Source organism: Colletotrichum costaricense (assembly GCF_030867565.1).
Source record: "Colletotrichum costaricense strain IMI 309622 chromosome Unknown Scaffold_1.1, whole genome shotgun sequence".
NCBI lineage: Eukaryota > Fungi > Ascomycota > Sordariomycetes > Glomerellales > Glomerellaceae > Colletotrichum > Colletotrichum costaricense.
The window spans coordinates 2759402-2783731 of record NW_026848230.1 but is presented as its reverse complement, the minus strand read 5'-3'; the positions used below and the strand labels follow the sequence as shown (position 1 = coordinate 2783731).

At 54.0% G+C, this 24330-nt stretch overlaps 6 protein-coding genes across 6 annotated transcripts; 3 read left to right on the top strand and 3 right to left on the bottom strand.

Annotated features, from left to right (window-relative positions):
• Positions 1-143: 143 nt before the first annotated feature.
• Positions 144-2481, top strand: CCOS01_00973 (MCM2/3/5 family protein; the record flags this gene model as incomplete). Its single annotated transcript, XM_060449169.1, has 4 exons — positions 144-280; positions 342-468; positions 526-1934; positions 1989-2481. The coding sequence occupies 4 exons, from the start codon at positions 144-146 to the stop codon at positions 2479-2481; spliced, it is 2166 nt and encodes a 721-aa protein (XP_060320607.1).
• Positions 2482-4785: 2304 nt separating this feature from the next.
• CCOS01_00972 (Rox3 mediator complex subunit) lies at positions 4786-6040 on the top strand (the record flags this gene model as incomplete). The annotated part of the gene is made up of 3 exons (XM_060449168.1): positions 4786-5107; positions 5242-5912; positions 5966-6040. The coding sequence occupies 3 exons, from the start codon at positions 4786-4788 to the stop codon at positions 6038-6040; spliced, it is 1068 nt and encodes a 355-aa protein (XP_060320606.1).
• Positions 6041-7167: 1127 nt separating this feature from the next.
• CCOS01_00971 (uncharacterized protein) lies at positions 7168-9809 on the bottom strand (the record flags this gene model as incomplete). Its single annotated transcript, XM_060449167.1, has 2 exons — positions 7168-9189; positions 9249-9809. 2 exons carry the CDS (start codon positions 9807-9809, stop codon positions 7168-7170), a joined length of 2583 nt encoding a protein of 860 aa, XP_060320605.1.
• Positions 9810-16847: 7038 nt separating this feature from the next.
• Positions 16848-17330, bottom strand: CCOS01_00970 (uncharacterized protein; the record flags this gene model as incomplete). The annotated part of the gene is made up of 1 exon (XM_060449166.1): positions 16848-17330. One exon carries the CDS (start codon positions 17328-17330, stop codon positions 16848-16850), a length of 483 nt encoding a protein of 160 aa, XP_060320604.1.
• A 229-nt stretch (positions 17331-17559) lies between these two features.
• CCOS01_00969 (uncharacterized protein) lies at positions 17560-19253 on the top strand (the record flags this gene model as incomplete). Its single annotated transcript, XM_060449165.1, has 2 exons — positions 17560-18109; positions 18169-19253. 2 exons carry the CDS (start codon positions 17560-17562, stop codon positions 19251-19253), a joined length of 1635 nt encoding a protein of 544 aa, XP_060320603.1.
• Positions 19254-21173: 1920 nt separating this feature from the next.
• Positions 21174-23771, bottom strand: CCOS01_00968 (uncharacterized protein; the record flags this gene model as incomplete). Its single annotated transcript, XM_060449164.1, has 6 exons — positions 21174-21430; positions 21652-21711; positions 22405-22443; positions 22806-23074; positions 23465-23638; positions 23749-23771. 6 exons carry the CDS (start codon positions 23769-23771, stop codon positions 21174-21176), a joined length of 822 nt encoding a protein of 273 aa, XP_060320602.1.
• Positions 23772-24330: the final 559 nt, after the last annotated feature.

Genomic DNA, 24330 nt, shown 5'->3' with positions numbered 1-24330 from the left:
ACTTTACGCGTCCGGTAAAGGGGGCGCGTTCGGTCGAATTTGGTTCCCCTGCGCAACCCAGAGCCCCTCCTTCCATCCACATTTGCAGTCTCAATCCTCAACATCGCTTCGTGAACAACCACAAATCAGCACCAAGCACTACCATGGACAGGCAATCAGTCTACTCGTCGCACGTCTTCCCGGCGGCGTTCGATCAGAACGATGACAGCAGGGTTCAGACCCAGACCCAACTAGAGAACTTCATCCTCCACTTCAGACACGACAATGACTACATCTACAGGTCCGTCGACTGCTCCAAGGGTGCCTTTTGGCTTTGTCGCATTACTTACAGCTTTGTATAGAAATCAACTCAAGGAAAATGCGCTTCTCAAGAAGCACTACTGCGATGTCGATATCAGCGATCTCATCAACTACAACGAGGAACTCGCACATAGACTCGTGACAGAGCCCGCCGAAATCATTCCTTTGGTAGGCCTCCATCGTGCGACCCGAGCTCTAGCACTATACTGACCTCGCCGTGAATAGTTCGAGGCTGCTCTCAAAAAGTGTACCCACCGCATCGTATATCCTCAACTGACGAAGGTCGACCTCCCGGAACATCAACTCCTGCTCCACTCCAACGCTGAGGATGTCTCGATCCGCAACCTAGATTCCATGACAATCTCGCGTCTCGTTCGAGTGCCGGGCATTGTCATTGGCGCCTCTGTCATGTCTTCCAAAGCTACTTCGCTGTCTATTCAATGCCGTAATTGCGCCCATACCGCGAATCTGCCTGTCCTAGGAGGATTTACCGGCGTCACCCTCCCAAGGCAGTGCGGCAGACAGAGGATACCCAACGACCCCACACCAAAATGCCCTCTCGACCCATACTTTGTGTCACACGAGAAGTCGAAGTTCGTCGACCAGCAAATCATCAAACTACAAGAGGCTCCGGATCAGGTTCCTGTTGGTGAACTCCCGAGACATGTCCTGATTTCAGCAGATCGTTACCTGACCAACCGCGTCGTTCCCGGTTCGAGATGTACGGTCATGGGCATCTTTTCCATCTACCAGAACAAGGCAACCAAAAACTCAAACACTGGTGGCGCGGTCGCTATCCGTACGCCGTACCTACGGGCGGTAGGCATCCAGACTGACATGGACCAAACCGCACGTGGCCAGGCTCTCTTCTCTGACGAGGAAGAGCAAGAGTTCCTCGAGATGAGCAGGCGGCCCGATCTGTACAACATTATGGCAGACTGCATAGCGCCATCTATTTATGGAAACGTAGATATCAAGAAGGCCATTCTGTGTCTGCTCCTTGGCGGCTCAAAGAAGATTCTACCTGACGGCATGAAACTTCGTGGAGACATCAACGTCCTTCTGCTTGGTGATCCTGGTACCGCCAAGTCACAGCTTTTGAAGTTTGTGGAGAAGTGCGCGCCAATTGCCATCTACACATCCGGAAAGGGCTCTTCAGCGGCTGGTCTCACAGCGTCGGTGCAGCGTGATTCCTCAACTCGCGAGTTCTATCTCGAGGGAGGTGCCATGGTCTTGGCTGATGGTGGCGTTGTCTGTATCGATGAGTTCGACAAGATGCGGGATGAGGACCGTGTGGCTATACACGAGGCCATGGAGCAGCAGACCATCTCGATCGCAAAGGCTGGTATCACAACAATTCTCAACGCAAGGACATCAGTGCTTGCTGCGGCCAATCCGATTTTCGGTCGGTACGATGACATGAAGACTCCTGGCGAGAACATTGACTTCCAGACCACCATCTTGTCACGATTTGACATGATCTTCATTGTCAAGGATGAACACACCAGAGAGAAGGACGAGAGGATAGCAAAGCACGTCATGGGCATCCACATGGGCGGCCGAGGCGTCGAGGAACAGGTCGAATCTGAGATCCCAGTCGAAAAGATGAAGAGGTACCTCAGTTACTGCAAATCGTAAGTGTTGTCCATCGGCATGCCTACTGATCAAATGCTAACAACAAACTCCAGACGTATGGCTCCTCGTCTCAGCCCCGAGGCTGCTGAGAAGCTCTCTTCCCATTTCGTTTCCATCCGTAGACAAGTCCACGCGGCTGAGATGGAGGCCAACACAAGGTCTTCTATCCCTATCACCGTTCGTCAACTTGAGGCTATTGTTCGTATCACCGAATCATTGGCCAAGTTGACGCTGTCTCCTATTGCAACAGAGGAGCATGTAGACGAGGCCATCAGACTGTTCCTGTGCTCCACGATGGATGCTGTCAACCAGGGCAGCAACCAGGGAAGCAAAGAGCTCAACGAGGAAGTCAGCAGATTAGAGACGGAACTCAAGCGTCGTCTTGCTGTTGGATGGGGCACAAGTCTCGCGAGTCTGAGACGCGAGATGGTCGAACAGAAGGGGTACAGCGAGCAGGCCCTCAACAGGACGCTGATGATCATGCAGAGGAGGGATACAATCATGTTCCGGAACCAGGGTGCGCAGGTGTACAGGAATGCAATTTGAGGTTGGCTATGATTGAGGGACTGCTTTTGGTGCTCCGCGTCATTGCGGGAGATGGTTTTGAGGGATACGGCGGCAGCATTCTGCATATGAATGAAATGATAATACCAAGCTCTTTGTAACGGGGTATGGTTTGGGATTCTTGAAATGTCACTCTGTGAGGAACAAAGGTATGATATACTCTTTAATTGTCAGATCTGAGCCTATCCTCAAGCCGACCAACCTTGTGGCAGATACCTAAGAACACCGCCTTCGATGGGCCATTCAGTATCAGAGTATGCAACCCTCCAATGCCTCGGCAGAGTGCTCGTGTTGGAATACCGTGTGGACCTGGATGACGGGAAAAACTGTTAGCCGCATGAGCTGGAAGGTTCCGCGCGCTTCCAAAAAAGAGTTGTGATAACAGAGCGATTCAGATATGCCAGTTTTCCGCAGGCCCAACCCGGTCGAGTGCATTGGCCAAAGCCGCCGCCCTCGCGGCTGAGCAATCGGTTTACCAGATGCATGGGTGTCATCCGCATCTCCAGAGGGGACTGTGTTCATTTGGGCATGATGGTCTATATACTACGTACCTTTTGACGATGCAGGATCCATGATCCTGACTGCTTATGGGCCTGGGACAACTTCCTTTTCGGAGCTCTACCAATGTGGGTTGTAGATGGCAAGGTAACCAACATCACGTCACATATCAAAAAGGCGTATAGCAGAGAGCTAGAGAAAGAGCACCTCAATACGAGGGCATGTCCAAACTTGCATCAGGTGATCGTCGCATCATGGGAAGCCGCACGAGGGGCCCTCGCTGACGATTGTTTTTAACAAGGGCATTGAAAGAGTTCATCTTGACTCATCCTCAGGTCTCGTCCAGCAGCGTAGAATGTGATGTGAAATCGTTGCAGGCTGGCGATTATTTGATTAAGGTGGTCTTAGGTTTATGGAGAGGAGAAGAAGAGTAAAAGGCGGCTCGCGGTCGCGAGGTTTAAAAATTGCAGAGCCTGCCTGGCCCGTTCCGCGGTGTGGGGCTGATACAGTACCACGTGACTTTGATGTGTGTGCTGCGGCGTTGTGGCTTGGGTGCGGTACCTCGGGGCTTACGTACACAACGTGGTATTGTTACTTCTGGGCACCTTGGTCTGGCTTATGTAAGATGCGCACCCAGGCTGGTCAGGTACGCTGCCTGCCGGTTGCCTGATCCGGCCACGCCCCTCCTATCTCGAGGTGGCAGGGTGGGTGCGTGCCATCGTGGTGAACCTCAACTCCAAAGAGTCCAGCCGTCAGGGCCCGGTGATCGGGTGTCGGGTGTCGGAGCACGGTGGTCATGGTTTCCTGGACGATTCACTGGTGGAGGGGGCCTTGCTTTTGGCTCTGGTCCCAGAAACAGCAGACTCTCATTCTCCCACCCCCCCTGTTGTGTCAGGCTCACTCCCTCCACTCTCCCAGTCTTGTCTGACACTCCCGCGGCAAACTGCCATTTGCCCACCTCACTCCCTCTTCCGCCGCCGTCGGGACTCACGTAGGGTAGGTACTCACACCCTCCCCCCCTCCCCCATCTTCCCTCCCTCCCGCCCTCTGAACCTACCTAACCAGCCCAGGCTTACCTCACCCACCCGACCTTACCTTTCCGTAGCGGTAGCAGTACCTAACCCGCCAGTGTCTTTTGCCAGTGCCAGCCAGCGCAACCCACGGCCCAGCCAGTCCCAGCACCGTACCAGCCCAGGCGGCCACCCCCGTTAAGCGAGCAAATTGCCTCGCTCATGTGTCCGCCCCCTTCACTCTACGCTGCACCGTTCAGACTTCACTTCTACCAACTCCACCACGACCTGACGGCTTGATCACGGCACAAATCGACCACCGACCCTGGACAGCACTCTATCGCCGTCGGATTACTTTCGCTACGAGTGTATCTGCTGGAAATCGTCATCAGGAAAATTTTTAACCCCCACGACAAGGCGCCGACGATCCACGAGGAAGCCGAGAGTGGTGCATGACGCTGCATCGGGGGATTGAGAGCCGTCGGCGGTTTGGCGCGACTCGCCACAACAACCCCCTCATCCTCTGATCTCGCCCAGAGCGAACATTCTTATCGAGCGCATCGTGGAATCCGGTTGAAAGGGATCTTGAAAGGCTTTTTCGGGAAAAGAAAGTGATTTTTCTTTCTTCGCGCCTTCCGATTCGGAGACGCTGTGACAGCAGCCGCCAATCCTTGGTCCGTTTCGACTTCCTCACCCTCACCGATCCGCAGCAATCACGATCACGACGCCCGCGGCGACGAAGAGACGATCCGAACTTCCTGCCATTGGCGAAGTCAATATGTCGTTCCATCCTCGAACCCCTCAAAGCCCTTCTCAGTTTTCTCCGGCAACTTCCGATCTCACATCGAGCATGAACAGCTCGGCCCCGTCAACAGCCACAACTCTGCCGACACCCGCCCACAGCGTCAACGGCAGCGCATCACAGCCCTCCGATATGTCGCAGGACATCGTCATGGGCGATGACTCGCCCCATAAACGCAAGCGCCCACTCGAGGATTTGGGTGATCGAGATCAGAAGAAAGCCCACATCGAGGATAGCAAAACTGGTATCGAGGCACTCCACCTGGATGTCGGAGAGAAATACCTACTTTGCCAAACTCGTAAGGCTCCCTTCAAAGTCCCCTGTTTCCGTGGCAGGCTGTCTCTGTCTTGCCATCTTCCCTCCCCTACGGCCTATCTAGTATTTTGGGCCGGTTCAATGTCGGACATATTTGGTTAACACTGAGCTAAATAGCGCACCACGAGAGACTGCCGCGTATCACGGAAGACCTCTTCGAGATGTTCAATCTTTCGGGTATCGCCGCAGAAGTCGCTCGCGAAAAGCCCAACGGTGAGAAGAACGCTCTGCGGAAGACGTACAAGGGTCAAATCAAGAAACTCGGAATTCTCGGCCGCTTCGACTCCGTCGCCCAGGACTGGGATGCTCCGAGAGACAAGGACGGCGAGAGTGGCGACAAGAAGAGAGAGGTCTACCACGGCTTCCGGGAATTGCTGGAGATTCCCGATGCCGAGTATTGGGGCACGCGGAACGACCCTATCACCAGTGGTCTGTCTGCTACTGTCAAGTCGATGCTCAACCGAGCAACGACTATGGCTAAGGGCCCGCTTCCTGTTAAGGATTGGGACAGCTCAGTTCTCGGAGACCTGACCCCGGGCAGCATGGAAGCCTTGAGACAGGGTCTCGGTGGCAAGGTGACTGCCCCAGGTACGCCATCCGCAACCACACCCAACCCCTTTGCGCGAAAGCAGCAACAGGGGCCTCAGGGGGCTGTTCGTCCTCAACGGACAACCAAGAAGCGTGGCTACGGTGATAACAGCTTCGAGGGATATGGCGAAGGCTTCCCTGACGACGGCTACTCTACGGGAGATGGCGATGATAGGGGAGGTCAGAAGCGTCGTAAGAAGGTTGGCCTTATTGCATCTATATAAGGCGTAACTGATCTAACACACTACGCCAGGATAACGGCAACGGCCAGACGTTCCCGAACACGATGCGTCCGCAAGGCTACGGATCCAGCGCCGTGGGTGCTTAGAAGCCACCTCCGGCGGCTAAGGTCGGCAACCGCCGAAACGCTCGCAAAAAGGGCTAAGCCCGAATATTGCCTTTATCTCATTTCCACGACTGGCCATCGTGTTGGATATCGCGGGTCTGCAAGCACGTTGCTGCTGGCACTGAAGTTTTGGGTTGCGAATCAGATCTATGCCCGTTGAGTGACCACGAGGCAGTCCCGCAGGAAGATTGAGGGCCAGCGGTTGACGACGATGCAACATGCGCGCGTCAAAAGGGGTACCGCTTCGAGGGTTACGGGGGGGCCAAAGGCGGTGGTTGGACGGGGGTATATCTGCCCCCTTTTGATGAATTATTCCACTTCCAGCAGGGCGTTCAGGGGGATCAACTTACTTCCTTGTTACCATTTTACTCCTTTTTTGCTTTTTTTCCGGTTTTTTAACGCATTCAGTCGAGGTTGGGCAAACGAGAAAAAAACATGACCGACTGAAAGAAGGGACGGGGGAAAAAATACCACGCGGCTTCACAATGGGGAGGAGGAGGGGAAGGTCATTTCTAAAGGGCTGCTACGAAAGGGGACGGGAATCATTTTACCACGAACCACGACCACCACAAACCGCAAAAACCAATCATCACAAACCACCATCACCACCGGACACTTTTCCAAAGAAAAAAAAATCATTTCTTCCCCTCTCCCACAATCCCACACACACAAAGAAAGGCAAAGGGGGTGGGTGGGGGGACTTCAGAGGCTGGGTCGTTGTAGCACTAACACAAACAAAACACAAACAAGTAATTCCAATAGAAGGCGTGAAGAAGGCCTCTACACACACAAACACACAAACACACTAGATATTGTATGAAATTGTGAAATCGCCTTTTCGTTTTTATCCTTCAGGGTTGTTAAACTTCGAACTCTTGATTGACTGTATGTTCATGTCACGAGCAAGATTACTTTGTACCAAAGTAGAATGTTTCTTGTTCGGTATCAACTTCACTGAGGTGGACTACCCCGCCTTCTAGACATGGACAGTCCTGCTGCCTCGTCCTGCCCGTCTACCCAAGTCCACGCATGTACCCCAGATTACAACGTCAAGGTGCCCAAACCTCCCCGACATCAAGGTATCAAGGATGTCAGGCTACCAAGGCCCATCAAGGCATCTCCATTATCGCCCTGACGCTCAAGTCATCCTGCACCCACGCCACGATGCGCTCCCCGACGTCGCCGATGAGCGTGTCGTAGTGCGGGCCCGGAAGAAAGAGGCCGCAGTGGGCGCCGACCTCGTCCATGCCCTCCATGTACACCGACACCCACGTCTCGTCGCGTTTGCCGTTCTTCTTGCCGGGCAGGGTGCAGAATTTCCGCTCCTTTTTGGGTTTGTCTGGTTTAGCGTTGGATTTGGCATTGGCTTTCGAGTTGGAGCTGGAGTGTGCGGCGACGGCCTTGGGACGGCTTGGGATCGCGGTGTTGTTGTCGTTGTTGGTGGTGGTGTTGACGGATACCGCAGAGGACGAAGATGGTGCAGCGACTGCGGGCGGCCGGTTTTTGACTGCTGCCGCGGCTCCGGCAATAACAGTCGCTGCCATTTCGGCCTCGACCTCTGCAGACTTCTTCTTCTTCTTCTCCTCCTCCTTCTCATCATCATCATCATCATCGGCGTCACTATCGAGCGGCTCCCCGCGTAATCTCCTCCCCTCCCTCTCCATCCTCTTGGCCTCCTCCGCCAGCCTCCGCGCCTCCTTCTGATCGTGCGTTTCTTCAGCCGCTTCCCTCCGGGCCGCCTCCTCCTCCTGTTGCCGCCGTTTCTGTTCTTCCTTTTGCAACTTCAGCCCTTCCTTTTCGATCCTCTGCGCTTCCTGGGCCGCCTCCTTTTCCAACTTTTTGCGGCGCTTCTCAACGAGTTTCTGACGCTCCTTGATGGCTTTGTCGCGGCTCTTGACGGCAGACTCGTACGCCTTTTGCGCGCGCTTGCCTTCCTTCTCCGCCTGTTTCCGGGCGTCCTTGTCCGTGTACCTATCTAGATCCGGGGGCGTCGGCTGTTCGGGGAGGTCGGGGATGGGCGGGAGTTCTGCTTCGGGTATGACGTCTCCCGTGGGCGTCGCTGCACCGGCCTCGGGACTTTTCTCCGTCTCGTCGGCCGCCACGGTTGGAGAAGTTGAAACAGGCACGGTTTCTTCGACTTGGGTGTCGGTATTGAGCTCCTCGTGTGAGTCGACATCGCCTTCCTTCTCCTTACCCTTTGGTTCGCGCGTCTCCTTGTCGAGCGCATCGGTCGAGTGCGAACCTGCCTTTATATCATGGTCAAACCGTGCCTGCTGTTCCTCGTGGAGCGTCGAAAGCCGTTCATCAATGTCCTCCATCGGAATCGGCTCGAGCAGTTCCATTTCCTGTCCATCGTCAGACGACAGAGAGATCCTGGGCGTCGACGAAGACGGTGGAGATAGATGGGAGCCGATTTGCAACGTACTCGGGGCCGCGCGATGCTCGGGGGACGTTGGTGACTCGGGGGATTTTGGCGAGTCTGGCGTCTTTGGTTTCTTGGGTCTGCCCGAGCTGAGTGTGTAGTAGTTGATGAAGCGGACCCTGACCTGAGCCGGCCGGTTGACGTTGTTGCCATCGCCTATGTGCTGCAGGGGGTCGACGCTCTCCATGGCGCGGAGCTTGTTGTACCGAGCATTCAGACCGGGATAATCCGCCAAGCAGCCGCCGTATTCGAGATGAGACATGACGTGGTTCTTGGTAGCGTCCCAGATGCCCTCGCGGCTGTGCTTCTTTGCAAAGTGTCCCAGCCGCCTCATAAAGGTACGATCTTTAAGGTTCACGTCGTTGAAGAAGGATGGGTTAAAGGTAGGATCCGGCTGCTGCGGTGGTGCATTGCTCGAGGAGATGGATGGTGTGTTGCTCGGGTGCGGCGAGAGGTCTGCACCGAGTGAGCTCGTCGTCTCCAGGGTGTACATGGACGGGTTGGGACTGGTCAGGGCCGAGTTGGTAGGGCTAAGCTGGTTGAGGGCCTCGTGCTCTGGCTTCTCCTCTGTCGGGGTGGCCGGTCTGAACAAGCTGGATATTCCAGCGACAATGATGCCGGGGTGAAGGCCAAGGAACGGTGAGTCCAGTGAGATGGTGCCGATGATACGATGCTTGTACGGGTGGCGTCGGTACGGGTGCCGATTAGGCTGAAGAACATGTCAGTCAAGCTGTCTATCGACCTTGGATGTACATGGGCAAGTCATACCATCATGGCAACCTCAGCGGCGAGCAGTCCTCCCATTGAGTGTCCGACGAGAATGACATCAGTCGAGTCGGACTCGTGCGGCTCCAGCCACTGGCTAAAATTATCACGAGCCACATCGATGGCCTTGTACGTCTTATAGCGAGGGTAGATTTTGGAATGGACGACGTGCGTCTCCGCAAGAGCTTCTTTGAGGTGATTATGGACGTGAGCGGGGAACGAGCGAAAGGACGACTCGTTACCGTAGAAGCCGTGGATGTAGATGACGAGCAGGGTCCGGCGGGTGACGCCGTCGCGGTCCTTTGTGGACGGGGCAAGCGAGTGAGCCGATGAAGACCTAGGATCGGCGAGGCGCCACTTGGAGTCCACGATGCCGAGACCGTCGGCGGCAGAGGAGGAAGGGTAGCCCGAGGACGGACCGGCGACGGCGGCGGTAGGTGGGGGCGGGAACTGGGTTGAGGACGTGGAGCCAAGGTGACCGGAGCCGGAGGCGGATGCGGTCACGGAGTAGGGCGGCGGTGGTGCGGACGAGGACGAAGGTCCGTCGTAGGCGTAACCGGACATGACGTCAGATTTTGGGCAAAGCCCAGACAGGTGTGTATGATGTGGAGGTCTAGAATGTGCTGTACTTTATCTGTACTACTGTGTATGTGGACAGGAGTGGAAGAGGAGGGGGAGGGGGTGCAGGGGCGGTAAAGCTTGGGGAGGGGTAAAAGGAAGGAAAGGGCGACCACGGCGAAGAATGCTTTTAGGGATGAGAGCTTCCAGGTGTTGCCGTGTGTGTAGGTGTTTTGCGATACGGAAATGGAAGAAGGAAGGATGGAGTCGGATGTCCAGATATAACACGGAGGGCCAGAGACCCGTCACGGCCAACGGGCATTGATGAGGGTAAGGAGGAGAAGGAGACCGTGGGCTATTTCATTGACATTTGCCTTGGTTGAGGGTGCTTGCTGCAAGATGCAAGAGTCTGACCCAGGCGCACGCGTCTTGGTCCTGATGAGTCCAAGGTACTGTAGCTTTGGCGTGTCGTGGTAGGTCGAGATCAGGTACTTACTCCAAGGTTGGTAGAGAAGCCAGAGGTAGAGGTAGGGATTTAGCTGTGGGATGACTGCTGGAGAGTGGAGGTACGAAGTACCCGAGTGGTGCGGTGCCGTACAGAATACGCGGGAAAAGCGAAACTCGGGTACTTGGACTCTCCTACCTTACCTCATCCGTACCTGGCCTGCCTGACCTGATTAATACGGATACCTTCTGGTGAGAAACCTCATTGCGCCGCTGCTGCGCCCTGTTTTCCCAGGTGGACAGGTATCCGTACGCCAACTGCATTACCTTGATTTTTTTGGGGGGGGTTTTTTTTTAACAAGCTGCCAAGTACGAAGTACCCGACGGCAAGAAGGCATCTCAGTCACCTCTCGTCGGAGACCTAGAGCCTCTAGAGGAGAGAAAAGAGTAGTCGAGCCACCACAGCCACTTTGCGCTTGCCTGTATCAGGCCATCAGACGATAAGCCCCAGACGGGCACTGGCCTAAGGTAAGGTAAGGGAGTGGCTAGGCGACTGGCTCCCGCCACCCGCTGGCGGTTAAAGATGCCGGAGCCACGTTTGGCAGCCACTCCCACCCAAAGTTGGCATTCATGGCAAGTAGGAAATGACGACATGCTGCAACCTCGAAACAAAAGCAGTCGTAACCTCCTTGGCGGACCACTTCCCAGTTCACCTCCTCGCGTTGCCCTCGCCGTTGCAGTCCTCGGGTTTTCGGATCTGTTTTCGCGCGGCTCGCGGTTTGAGTCGTCGGTTTTGCATACACCGCTTACCGCGTAAGGTATCTGCAGCACAGCCATTTACTTACACCCAAACGTTGGGCCTGAGTCAGCCACGCTTTAGTTAAGTCGCAGGTCGCAACCAGAACGTGGAATCGCGAGACTCAAAGTCGGCACCTGGGAGCGCAGGGCTCAAATGAGCCAAGTCGGAAGTTTATGGCCGCGCCTAATTGCCTACCTCAGAACTCCGTTACGAATACGCATGTTCAGGCTTCGCTTGAATGTAAGTGTTAAAAGAAAGCCATCAGGGCTATGCGAGACAAACTTTTGACTCGCAGTTAGTCTATCGCTTCCCTCTTCACCTCGAGAGCCTCATGCAGTCTTCAACTATTCAACAATGTCCCAGGAAGAAAAAGCAGGGCTCCGTCATTGATAATTACGCCAAGCCGGGCGTCAATAACCACTGCATCACTCGCTCAGAGACTCAAGAGACTTTCAAAAGATAATTACAGCGTTTCCACTGGTTCATGACACACAAACAGGAGGACGGCTATTCCGCACCCACATAAAGGCTATCCCGCACCCATACTAGGCCTACTCGAGCAAATAGTGGGTTATACGTAACTATATATAACTATACGTAACTATACTACTTAAAAGTAGTTATATATTAGGCCCGGGCGCGCGCTTTTTTATTATTTTTATTTTAATATATCTTTTTTATTTAATACTTCTTTTTTTAATTATTTTTAAAATAAGATAAGTACTTTTTTAAGTACTAAAATATAAGCTCTAAAAAAGTATTTTTTCTAAATAAAGACTAGTTTTTAAAGTTATAGTTTTAATTTTAAAAAGCGCACTATAAAAAAAATTAAAGTAAAAAGTATAATAATAGAAAGTATAGTAATAAAAAGTATAGTAATAAAAGGTATAATAATAAAAGGTATAATAGAGGAGGCTGTACCTTCTCAAGAAACTATTAGAATAATAAAAATTCCGGGTTAATTATAGTTACTACAGTAGTATAGTTACGTATAATTATATATAACCCACTATTTGCTTAAGTAGGCCTAGTATGGGTGCGGGATAGCCTTCATGTGGGTGCGGAATAGCCGTCCTCCACAAACAGGACCACCCTGGCAGCTTTCCCTTCCAAGCTTCCTTCGATACAACAACTGCGCGAACTCTATCTGTGCTTTAATGAGCTTGCTGGTTCAGTGCTTGGACGCGTAGAAGTTTAATACTCGGCAGGTGTGCAACAAACCAGACAAAGCAGTAATAATCACAATTGAGCCTTGCATTTGTGCAGGTTTTGTAGACCACCAACTCCTGCCCAATCAGCACCTTTCACGGCGCAGACCGTCAAGTTTGATTTCGATATCCTCTATGCCTGCCAAACCCCCTTGAAGGTGGTCCCCTCTAGAAATCAGGTTGGCTGAGAGAGAGAGAAAACTCCCCGTTCTCTCAGATGAACGTCCCATCGTCCTGTTGCGGTCATTTTCCTCGATTCGGGGGCCGAGGGTAGGGCAGGGGCCGGCAGGGCATCGCCATGGGTGATGGGTCATTTGGGAGATTACACAGATTAGATTGGAGACTCCATCGTCGCTCTTCTCCGTTGCAACCGTCGCCCACTCCAACAGAAGTTTGTTAGAAAACCTCGAACGGGTTCCATCGAAGGGTTTGTTATTGTCTGTTTCTGGTTGATCTGCCTTGCTGCCAGGTACGGTCCGCCAAAGGAGAATAAAAATATCGAAACGGCGCCCGGTAGTTGATAGACATGGTTCCGCGGCGCCAATTCCCTCATCTTCAGGTGGACGTTCGTCCGTCGGGACGACGGGGTCCAAGGTTTCCAGAAGGATGGGGCCTAGAACGAGACAACAAGAGAGAACAGACAGACGGCAGACGGCTATCCGTCCTCAGACATCGTGTGTTCTGGCCCACGGACACGGCCACTTGTACGCTAAGCTGGTCGCAGTTTCGTGGAATTCAGTGCGGCTCCTCTTGGAGTAGAAGTGAAGAATTCGATGCGAGCTATAGAAGGGTAGCTGCCCGTCGTCTCGGGAACGCGCCCAGGAGAAAACCCACCGGGGTGGTAATGAACGTGCTTTCCTACGGATAGAGTCATTGTTGTCTCGCGCACCTTTTTGACTCTTGTTCCTGTGGTACAGAGTACGGATACTGTGGTTAGTCTACCCATGTTTACGCTGCACAACATCTGCACTACACAGCAGTCTTAGCCAAACCATCGACTGCACCCCCAGGCTGTCGAACGTTCGACAAGCCAAGAGGTGCAAGCCTTTCTTTCATTGAACTCCACTTTACGCCTGTCGGGGAGGGGGTCGGTTCAAGGGAGGATTACGTACAGCCGTGGAGATCTTGTCATTCCAGTGCCGTGCTTGGTCTTGGATGACGCCGTGGTTCGAATGACAATCTTTCCTTGGTGCGAATACCAAAATGTGCGAATACTTGGACAACGCTCGCTGCCATGTCGCAAGGGAAGGAAAGCACATTCGACGGCCCCAGAATTCAGAGAGCCTCCTGAGACGCGCTAAATCGTCTCATACATACAATCGTTCAACTTGCCAAATGATACCTATATGATAACGCATAAGTTATGACCTGTAAACGGGGAAGAAGCCGAACACCTTAATTCTGGGTAATTCGGACCACTTGCGCCAGTAAAAAGACTCCATCATCAGTGAGGCAGTGAAGAGCAAGTTCCGTCACGCCGAGAAATATAACGGGGCAAGGGAAAGGGGGCATCAGAAGAGACGGGGGTTCCAGGTTACCCCAGTGTTTGTTTCGATGGAAACGAAATTCGTCCCATGATCGCCGAGCCTCGCCAAGCTTCCAACACGCAGAGACAGAGGCGACAGAGCAGGCTCGAGGCTTGCCGTGCACTAGGAGAGAAAACCAGATGGAGGCCCCTCCCATCTCAAAGGCATGTGGGTGCTCGACGTCTGTTAGCCACCCGCTTCTAGAACGAACCTATCGTCGTGGAATTATCCGTAGATTTCTGTAGGCGTTGGTCAAAGTTGAAGGAGTCTGACAATCGTCTTCGCTTGGTCGATTCGGCATACGGGAGTCAATTGTTACCCGTCTTTTGAATCTTTTGCAACCTCGCCAGGCTCACCTTGCTAGATTTGAGGGGAATCCTAGGCTAGGTCGCATGTACAACAGCCAATATTCATTTCGTGTAGGTACTGATGCGGGTATGTGCTCTGCCATTGTTTCTCTGCGTTGGGCGTTCGCTGGGTTTCTTGCCCTGGAAGCAAGCCTTCCCCTCGCCCATAACACCTTTCGATACTACGCAGTATGCGTTTGGAGGATGAAGAGGGGCTAATCCGTCCCGTCCGTCTCGTCCGCACGTTTCGTTTGGTTCTTCGCCCGGGGCGCCGGCCATGGCAGCCAAAGGGTGAACGGCCCCACGAACTCCATGAAGGGCCCCCAAGAAATGGAGCCCCAGCCAGGGATCCAGATGCATATGCAGGTACCGCGCACTGTATGCCGTATCCGTGCGGCCACAAGAAGAAACAAAAACATCATGTTCGGCTTATGGAAGACTCTATTCAAAGGCGATGGTGAACGAGGAGAAGCGAGCATTTGCTTGAATTCGTAAAGTTTGGCTCCTTCGTGGTGAATACGAGGTGGAGGGTGTCTGCGGTACGAGGTGAGGAAAAGCCACGAAGCTGCTCCCAACAGAGCCGCCCAACGGACTTTGGTAGGTACTGATTGCGAATGATTTGACTTCAGGTCAGAAGGCGCGAATGAGTCGGCACAACCCTCGGGGGAGTGAAGAGTACTGGTCGGGCAGGTAGGCGGCTCGCAGATGACATGGCGAGACTAGAGATTTCAACGATGGTCACACAGGTTGATTTTGGCGCATGCCTCCTCGACATGCATGCGTGGACAAACTTTTTGGTCGCATTCTCGGATCGAATTTTTGCTTGTATTTTCCTTTTCTTAATTTCTTCTCTTCCATTCTCCACTGTGGTTGGCTCGTCATGCGCCGTCTAGCGACGATGGACTTGAAGGATTGCGAACTTTATGCTGCAAGCTGTGAGAAGTGTTGACTATTAAAATGCTGGCATCAGTTCAGCGGTAGCCGTAGCTGAGCGACGAAGACAACGTACGAAAAGTTGGAGTAGTGGAGTCGCTAATACTGGCTCGTGTCGTCGTAAGTTGGCCCATTTATTTCGCAGATATTTTTTATTCCATTGGATTCCGAATCTCCAAAATGCAGATGCAGAGCCGTTGACCCTCCTCCTCAAGCATTGGTTTGGGGAAGGTGGGCGATCCTTCATGGACCTCTCTGTCTCTAGCGTCAAGATGCTTCGTCATTGTTGGTATCCGTAGGTATCCGTAGGCACGTTATTAGTGTCGTAAGATAGCGTACCCGGGAGACATGTCTGGTCTGGACCTTTCTGGATTCTGGATGGCAGTTGGTCGAGCGGGTTGCGCCGCGTGCGCCGCCATGATCTCGTGGGCGAAACCAACGGCGCCAATTGAACACGCAGAAGACGAGTTGAATTGCTCACGGACACGGACCTCGTAGCCAAATAAAGACTTTTGTAAGGGAAAACGAGACACATTCGTCGGGCTTGCGCAGGCCATTCCTTTCCTGGACCTCGTGTGTCCATGTCTCGTGTGTCTTGTACGTATTTTTGACGCGGTGCCTTAGTCAGACTTGTCGGCTTCCTCTCTGTGCCTCTTTCGTCCCATGCATCATCTCATTTCGTGTCATCCCGACGGATGGTGGTGTGTGCTGGTGCTGTCACCTCTGATTTGATCGGCGGGATGTTTCTCGTTTCCTTTTCTTCTCTGTCGCCTTCATGCCACCGAAGGGCCTGTGCTTTCACCTGTCTGTCCATCGATTAGCCATTGCCTTTCCATCCAAAGCCAATGGACAGTGTACAGTGTATCCATGGACCATAAGGTACGATTGAAGTCGTTGGCAATGAGGTACGGGGTGCTGCGTAGGTTGCGTTGGATGATACGCCGTGTGTTGACTGGCGTACTGTGCGGGCCTCGATGTGACAGGCACCAAATGGGAAGACGTGAGAGGGATAAAAAAGAAAGCAGCAAGAGAGAAAAGGACAGGACGCCATGGCGATGGGGTGCATGTTCCCTGCCCATCCCCTGTCCCCTGTCCCTGGCCCATGGTGCCCGTTCCTGGTCGGCCCATGCCCCCATTGCTGGTGGAGGGGGAGGGGGCCACTGGGGGCACTGAGAGAAGGGGGGGGGGCCGCTCCCCGTGATAGTGGACAGTGGAACTGCTCACTGCAACTTTGGCGAGGTGTGGTTGGCCAATGGGACGCGATGTCCTCCAACTAGCAGCCACTCGCCAATATCAAGCGAGATTATCGAAATCTTCCCACCTGCGAGTGACTGCAATCTGCGCCTGTGTGCCAGTCCTACTGCGTACCTTTCGTGCTTTGCTACCGAGTACCTTTTTGTCAATTCTGTCTTTCCAACCGCCCAGTGCCAATGTCCTCCTCTGCTTCTACCAAAAGTCCAAGGCCCCCCCCCAGACACTTCCCAGGGCAAGAACAGATTAAGTGAACAGGGCGACGCCCACCTCACGTCGAAGCGCTCAACTTTGACCAAAAAGGTGTGACTCTCTCACTTGACTGGACCTGCGTTGTTTCCCTTTCCAAACGGATATTGCATGTTATTACTACGTACACTACGGAGTACCTTACCCTACCTTACCTTACCTTACCTTAGAGCCCGGCCTACGATCGATCCATTGCCTATTATTATCGTCGTGCCTGCTCACTCCACCCCCCCCCCCCCATCCGCGGCGCCTGTGTGTCTGTCTGTCTGTCTATCTCTTCTCTTCTTCTACTCCTCCCTCCTCCTTCTCCTACTCCGAATCCTTCTGGTCCTCTTCTCTTCGCCTCCTGCCAGCAACACACGCTTACGCCGCCATGCCATCGTCCTGATCCATCGGCCATGAGAATTGGCGGATGCAAGGGAGACAAAGGATCTCGAACACGAACAACGAGAAACGGCTGACACGAACTGTCCACGGTCCCTTCCTGTTGTTGGCTTTCTAAGTCCTTTCCGGGGGCAATCGCACTTTCGCACTTTCGCACATACGGCATCCGGAGGAAACTTCAGAAAGAGTGTAGGGAAAAAAGAACGACCATCTGTTGATTCAGAACGAAAGGGGGAATTGCATTCGCGCGGCCCGTTGCAGGACACCACCACCACTTCCACAACCGCCAACCACCAACCACCAACCACCAGACGATAGTACCATTTTATCGACACATGGCCATGAGGATGCCAAGAATGAAATTCGAATAGATCGACAATTCTCATCCAAACACAAACCACACACACACTCGCTCACACTCGCTTACTTACCCGGTGATCCAACACCAGTCACTCGTTTACCTTGTTTCTATCTTTATTCCCGTCCCGCCCTGGGAACACGCCGGCTTGAAGTTCGCCTCCCCCAGTTTACCAAAAAAGACAACCAACCACACACAACGGCCGGGGCAAAAGCTCAGCCTCTGCCTACTTGGCCCAACGCCACCCCATCGAAGCCATGACTAAATCACTGCGCGGGTCTTCACTCCCTCAGGCCCGCTCATACCATCACAATCATTACCATTTACACAACCAACGTGCAGCCACCCCCGAGAATGCGAATCACCACCATCGCCAACTCGACGACCCCAGCCCGACGACTCCCAGCCCCGACGCCGCCACCTCGTCGAGTGCCGCCGCACCGAGAATCGTCGTCCAGACCGTCTCCCTCATTCAAATAGTCGATGCCACCGGCTCCCCCATCCAAGTCCAGACCATCTTCCCGACGGCCGCCACCGTGGATGCTTCATCAACCACCAGTGCCGCCCTTGACTTGTCAATTGCCGCGGTACCATCCTCAACTTCGTCCACCGATTCTTCCACGACATCTTCTAGCACGACGAATGACTCAGCACTGTCGACACCGGCGCCCACCACATCCACTTCCACCGACTCTTCCACCAGTCAAGATATCTCCTTGACGTCCGATCCTTTATCGACTCCAGCACCTTCAGAAGCTACGCCGTCACTCTACCCTACGTTGAGTGGCCAGTCAAACTCGACAATTTGTGCGCCGCCTCCCCTTTTGTCGCGTGTCCTAGACCGAAGCAGCTGACCCAATATCTAGCATTCCTTACGTCAACAAACTCTTCTTCAACCTCAGTCTCTACCACAACCAGTTTAACTAGCCAGCTTTCGTCTGGCTCAACAAGCGTCACTTCATCAATACTTTCATCCCTGTCATCGACGACATGGGGCTCCAACTCGGGTTCGACTGCAACCTCGACATCGGCATCGACCTCGGTTTCGGGTTCCAGCAGATTGAGCACGTCTACTTTTACCACGAGCGCCTCGCAATCGCCCTCAAATGAAGCGACAGCTTCCGGAGATGGGACCGCTGGTGGAATCGGCGGCGGCGCGGCGGGGACGGCTGCACCCACTTCAACCTCCACCTCGGACAATTCTAGCGGTAGCGGTTCGCCAACGCCAACGGCAACTGTCGTAGGAAGCGTCGTAGGAAGTTTGGCTGGAGCGGCTTTCCTTGTGGTGCTGGTATTCCTCGCTCTTCGGTGGAAGAAGCGTACCGGTGGACGGTTCCGCCTCAGTGAGGCCAGCGCCGGCAAACGAGGCATCCTGACCGGTTCCGGCGGTCCACCCGGTGGCAATGGCGGCGGAATGGTTCAACGGTCGTTATCGTTTGATCCCACGACAGCGGCCGCTGGTGCCGGGGCCGGAGCAGGTGCGATGGCCGTGGCTCACAAGCCTTCCTCAAGGAGGGCTAGCGAGCCTTCCGAAACCGGCGAAAGAGGCTTTGTCCGAGTAGCCGGCAGGAAACTGCCTTCTGTGCTACAAGCCGGAGGCGACGGTTACACAGATCCACGCGAGGGCACCTCAGCCGCCGTGAACGATGACGAATCAGTCTACTTCCGGGACTCTCAAGCCTTTTTCGACCCCAACGGTCAAACAACACGCCTCGCACTCGGCTCGCCCATGAGGCCAGTCAGCGGTGTCGTGGTCTTCAAAGAGTCGCCGGCTCGAACGCCAGTGACCGAATCGGCGCCGTTCCCGCCTCCGGCCGCGTCTCCGCAGACAAATCCGCCGTTCGTCCCGTTACAGCCCCCCGGTCGGGACCCAATTGGTCGGACCTTACCTTCGCAGGACGGGTCTCGGGGCTCTCGGGGTTCGGCTTCTAGGTTTCACGAAGACATGTGAATTCACTTTTTTCCTTTATGCTCAACCTTTTTTCCCTTCTTCTTTTTCATTCCCAGCTCGGCCAATGCCGAGCTCGAGGGCAACGCCGGGACTCCAAAAACGTACCTTGAGGCGTATTGTACATTCTTACCAATCTTTCAAACGATAATTACTAGTACTTATTTGGAGGGGTTTTGGGTGGTGGGGGGGTTACACCTTTTTTGCTTTGTGCCATCTTTGCGGACTCTACGACGGCATATGGAATGGCGTTGAGAGAGTTTCTGGCACGTCTGATATGAGCCTTTTTCGTTCCGGTCGTGCGGAAGTGAGGTGAATCCATGGAGAAGGGGGAAGGGATATGGATCCAATTTTTCAAAAGCAAGCAAGCACGCACGCGTGCGCCGGCTCCGGACCGCAATTGCTGCATTGGCATCCGCAGCTGAGGCGAGTGTTGGGCTTGCTTGGATGTAAATAAGTTTTCTTTTCAAGTTTCGCCCCAAGACGGGAGACGAGAAAGAGAAGAGTGAGAGGTCAGAGACGGGCCAAAGGGGATAGAGCGTGGAGGGCAACATTAGATTTTTGCCTTTTCTGGCCACGGCCACGAAGGGGAGAAAAAGAGAAGATGAAGTCTATCCGACGTCTTTTTTTGCCAACGGTTCTTCTGCCCCTACCTTACCTCACTTGCCTTGAGCGTACGGAGTACACGGTATCAAACCACATGCGTACGGAGTAAAAGGCGCGACCATCTTTTTCCGCGTATGGAAGTTTGTGCTCTCCCATGTGACGAGAACTCTATCTCACTCGAGCTTCCCAACCGCTGGTTGGGGATCCACTTGCGATGATGAACATGCCGTGCCGTGTCCTCCCCGTCCGATCTTTTCCCCTTGGAAGGTGGAGAGAAGTCCAATTGTAGCAAGACCGGGGGTGAGGGACCGGAAGCGCGGCTGCGGTTGCGTTGAACGATGGGGAGGATGGCTTCTTGCTGAGTAGTGTAAGGAGAGAAGAACAAGAACAAAAGGTTGACTCTTTCATCACCTCGGGCTGCCTCCGGGAAAGCTCGTAAGATTCGCACAAAGAAAGGCTTTTGCGCAAAACAAAACGCGGACCCTGATTTCATGGGGGAGGCTTTCCCCCGGAGGCCGAGTCTGAATCTTTTTTTTTTGGGGGGGGGGGGGGAGACTGTAGAGAATCCCCAAGAACGTTGTTGCCTTCCCGGGTGGAGTCGCTTTCTTGGTGAACCATCTTGAGACATGTATGAAACGGTGGGAACCAGAACGAATGGTCGTGTCGAGCTTCTTTTTTTTTTCTTGCCTTTCTTCAACAACCACCCCCGTCCCAGAATTCTGGGGCGGCAACCTTGTGTCCCGCTTGGGCCGCGCCCTTACCATGACAAATTCGCCTTCAAGTTTTGGGCATAGAACTGTTGGTATTCTCTTTGCAGCGTCTTACACGATCCCGATTGGGTACGAAAGTAGGCACTCACCTCACTGTGGCCTGCTTCCTGTAGGGCGGGTGTCTCATCCATCAGGCGTTTATGAGTGTTTACCATCTCATCCCATTCCATTCCCCGGTACCGTCATCTACAACACGGGATGAAACATCTTTTTTGGGTAGTTGGTCTCAATGGAGGAACAGATGGGCATCCTGTGCAAAGCGCCCATACCACTGCACTGCACACCCGAGGCCGCTCATGATCATCCAGTACGAGTTATCGCAAAAAGGTCGATGATGGAGGTGTAGTGCTGTCAAGTGTCGAGCCTCATCTGCCCATTGTCATTTTGCGATACTTCTCGTATAACACGGTCGTGGTGGCTTCGGGTGCTTCATACTTGGGGGGGGCAAAGACAGCATGCGCCTCCATCAGGCCAGAGCTTCCTGCTCCATAACAATAGGAGCCTCGCATAATACCCGAGCTTGGAGTAAGAAACCTCACTCCCGGTCTCAAGAGCTCCACTTCTTCGAACCCTGCGGCATCTTCAACCGTCCGAAGGTGTCGAGACCAGTATGAACCACCCACGACATCGATGGCACCTGCATTCCGTACATAGGCCCGGGATGGTTATTCGAGAAGGGCTCTAGTGCGTCGCGGACCTCGGCGCAATACATCGCAGCGGCGGCGTAACCTGAAGTAGTGAAGAGCGAGGCGCGAGGCGACAGCACGAGATCTTGCTGGGTTGACGTTGGTATCGATGTGCGATCTTGGTGGTATGCCTTGGTTTGTCTCGTGATATGCTCGCTCTAGACACTTGCGGTATCCAACGACAAAGGCCACGCCCCGTTTTCGTAGAGCGTTTCTCCCATCTCTCCTTGCCAGGATGAAATACCATGGAGTCATTGAAAATGGATCTTGAGGAGTCGAGATATTTGCTCCGGCTTGCTCGGATCAAACAGCTGCGCCCCCGGCCTCCCGCGCGCGCACTCCACCCGACCGACTGGATATAAGCCTCGCCGAGCTGGTTGGGCATGCAAAGAGGCCTCACTGTCCGATTGTCAGAGCAATTGTGAATAAGCTGTTACCATAGCTTCAGACAGGCCTCGATAACGGTAAAGCAATTATCGTTTAGGGGGGTGGGGGCTCCGTCAATGCCCGCGAGCGGTACCGCGAATTGGAGATAACTCCGTGACGAGCCCAGGCCGGCACGCCATATGCGCATGCGAGTGATTCTCCGTGCTCGACGCCGGATGGCGGTTTCCCTCGTTGCGGTTGGCTAGCGTCTGTGACTGCGAGTGAGTAAGAGATAAGAGGAAGAGGGAGAGAAGGTTCTGCGCTTGTGCCTGTCACATCAAGCAAACCCTTGTTCCTGGACTGATTCCGAGCTAGTCTAGCCGTCAAGACTGAAAAGGTGTATCCGAGCTACGAGAAGATTCATCTTCCCATCAGGATTTAGAGCTTTCTTGAGAGCATGGCCCCCCAGACAGTGACGGATACCGAGCCGCTTTCCTGATTGGAATATGGGAACGAGTAGAGTTCGTGATATCGTTGGTAAGTATCCGTCCCGTGTCCATTCTTATTCTTTTCTTCTGTGCCATTCCCTATTCGATGGCGCCTTCTCTCAGGTTGAGGTGAGGATACAAGTTGGAGAACTAGATATCTTCGGACGCTCGGGACGTGGAGGAGCCCAGCTTGAAGAGGTGCAGGCCAGGGGAGGGAGATTGATTAAGGTATCCGTACATGCACTGCAGATGGCGCCGCACGGGCGGTAGATGGGGCCTGTCAAGCCGATTCAGCCGATATGATTCGCCGCGAGAGTGTTCCTCGCACATGGTGCCGCGCCAGGGGTTGCAGAGTGACAGAGAGAACGACGGGGGGGAGGTCTGCGAATGCTGGGTATTGCTGTGTAGGGGTGGTCGAGAGCTGAGACAAAAGAACAATTCCGATATCAAAAGGGTTAGAAGCTGAAGGGGGGGGGGGGGGGGGGGGGGGGGGGGGGGGAGGGGGGGGGGGGGGGGGGGAGGGGGGGGGGGGAAAAAAAAAAAAGGGGGGGGGAGGGGGGAAGGGGGGGGGGGGGGGGGGGGGGGGGGGGGGGGGTTTAGGCCGGTAAAGTGGGATGGGTGGGGAGGAGAGCGACCTACATGACGGTGAAGTGATGAACGGTGGAAGCCAAGAAGCGGGAGACGAGGTCCGCCACGGAATGCAGGCGCTCTCCTCGTGGTCAATGGCGTCGATGAGTTGGAAGTTGGAACCGACCAGGCGGAAAACCTGGAAGTCGAATCGGTGAGGGCGCGGAGGAGCATCTTGGCGTCGCGGCTCGGGGTAGACGTGTCTCCTGGCCTCCATCGTACCCTGGAACGGATCTAGGGCATTGTAGATGCATGGCCTTGCGCTGCCTCTCTCCTGACAGCTGTACCCAGCTTTGCAGCATCGATCAAAGTGCCGAGTCATGACCCGCGAAGTATCAGACAGTTGCTCCGGCGGCCAACAGGCACCGCAGACAAGCGAATTGGCGTCGAACTTGGGGTGAGAGGCCCGTTGACTGGCGAGGAGAAGCAACTCTACACCACCACCATTACCAGTACAATGTGGTTGTGATGGTGGTGGCTTTCGAGATCCTCCAATGGCAGGCGAGGCAGCCGAAGGCAGCAAACCAAAATAGCAAAGCGACGTTTGGGGGTGTAAAAGAACGTAGCAGAATAATAAAGAGGCGCGGATTATTACATGAGATGCAGTTGAATGCCATGTGCTCTCTTTAATTCATTGGTAATAAGGTACGTATAGCCGTATACCTACTTACGTTGATCTGGTAAGGAAGGAACCTAAGTCGACCTCTCGCTTCCTACGCATGTCACCCTTGTACGTATCCGTCCTTCGTACCATCTCGTCCTCCGGGCCGGCGGGCGACAGCAGCAGCAGAAGTCGGGGTCGCCCCCTTCCCGAAGCACCTCCCCATCCTTCTCCAATAACCCCCCTTGTGGAAGGTACAAGTTTCCGTTTGTTTAAGCATGTAGAATGTCGTGGGAAGGCACGAAAGGCAGGTACCTTGGGTAAGGTACGCGGATACCGTGGATGGTACCTTACAGCTGGGGGATCTGGGAGAACATCGCGGGCAACGAAACGAGACCAGTGGTGCCCCCTCCCCCTCCCCCCTCCTTACCCCCTGGTCAGCTACGCCCCGCTGACCAATGCCACTGCAAGCACATTGACGGACGAGTCTGCGAGTTTGCAACTCTGTAACGCCGTTTGCCCCCCCCCCTCCCCTTCCCCCAAGTTGTGGAAAAAGTACTGCGTACCTTAAGGTGCAACAGGAGGTGATGAGTTATGTGATACCGCCCAGCTCAGCTCTTCTCTTTTGTCCATCGTCCTTCCGTCCCATCATTCAGCCGTCAACTTTTCTTTCATCTTTCCCCCTTTCCCACCCTTCCTAACTAGCTATTCAAACTTGCTGGAACTACGGAACTTCTAAGACGTCCAACGCGATAACCTCCCAACTCCCCTTCCTACTTGTCAAAGGTACGTTCGCCCCCCTAGTTAGAACATACCTCACAAGTTCCCTCTCTACGGATATTTACCTTTCGGATCTCTATCTCTCTCAACGTGATTCAAACTCATCAACTCGACTAGTCGACCAACAATCCCACGGTCCACCAACCCGACGAGACT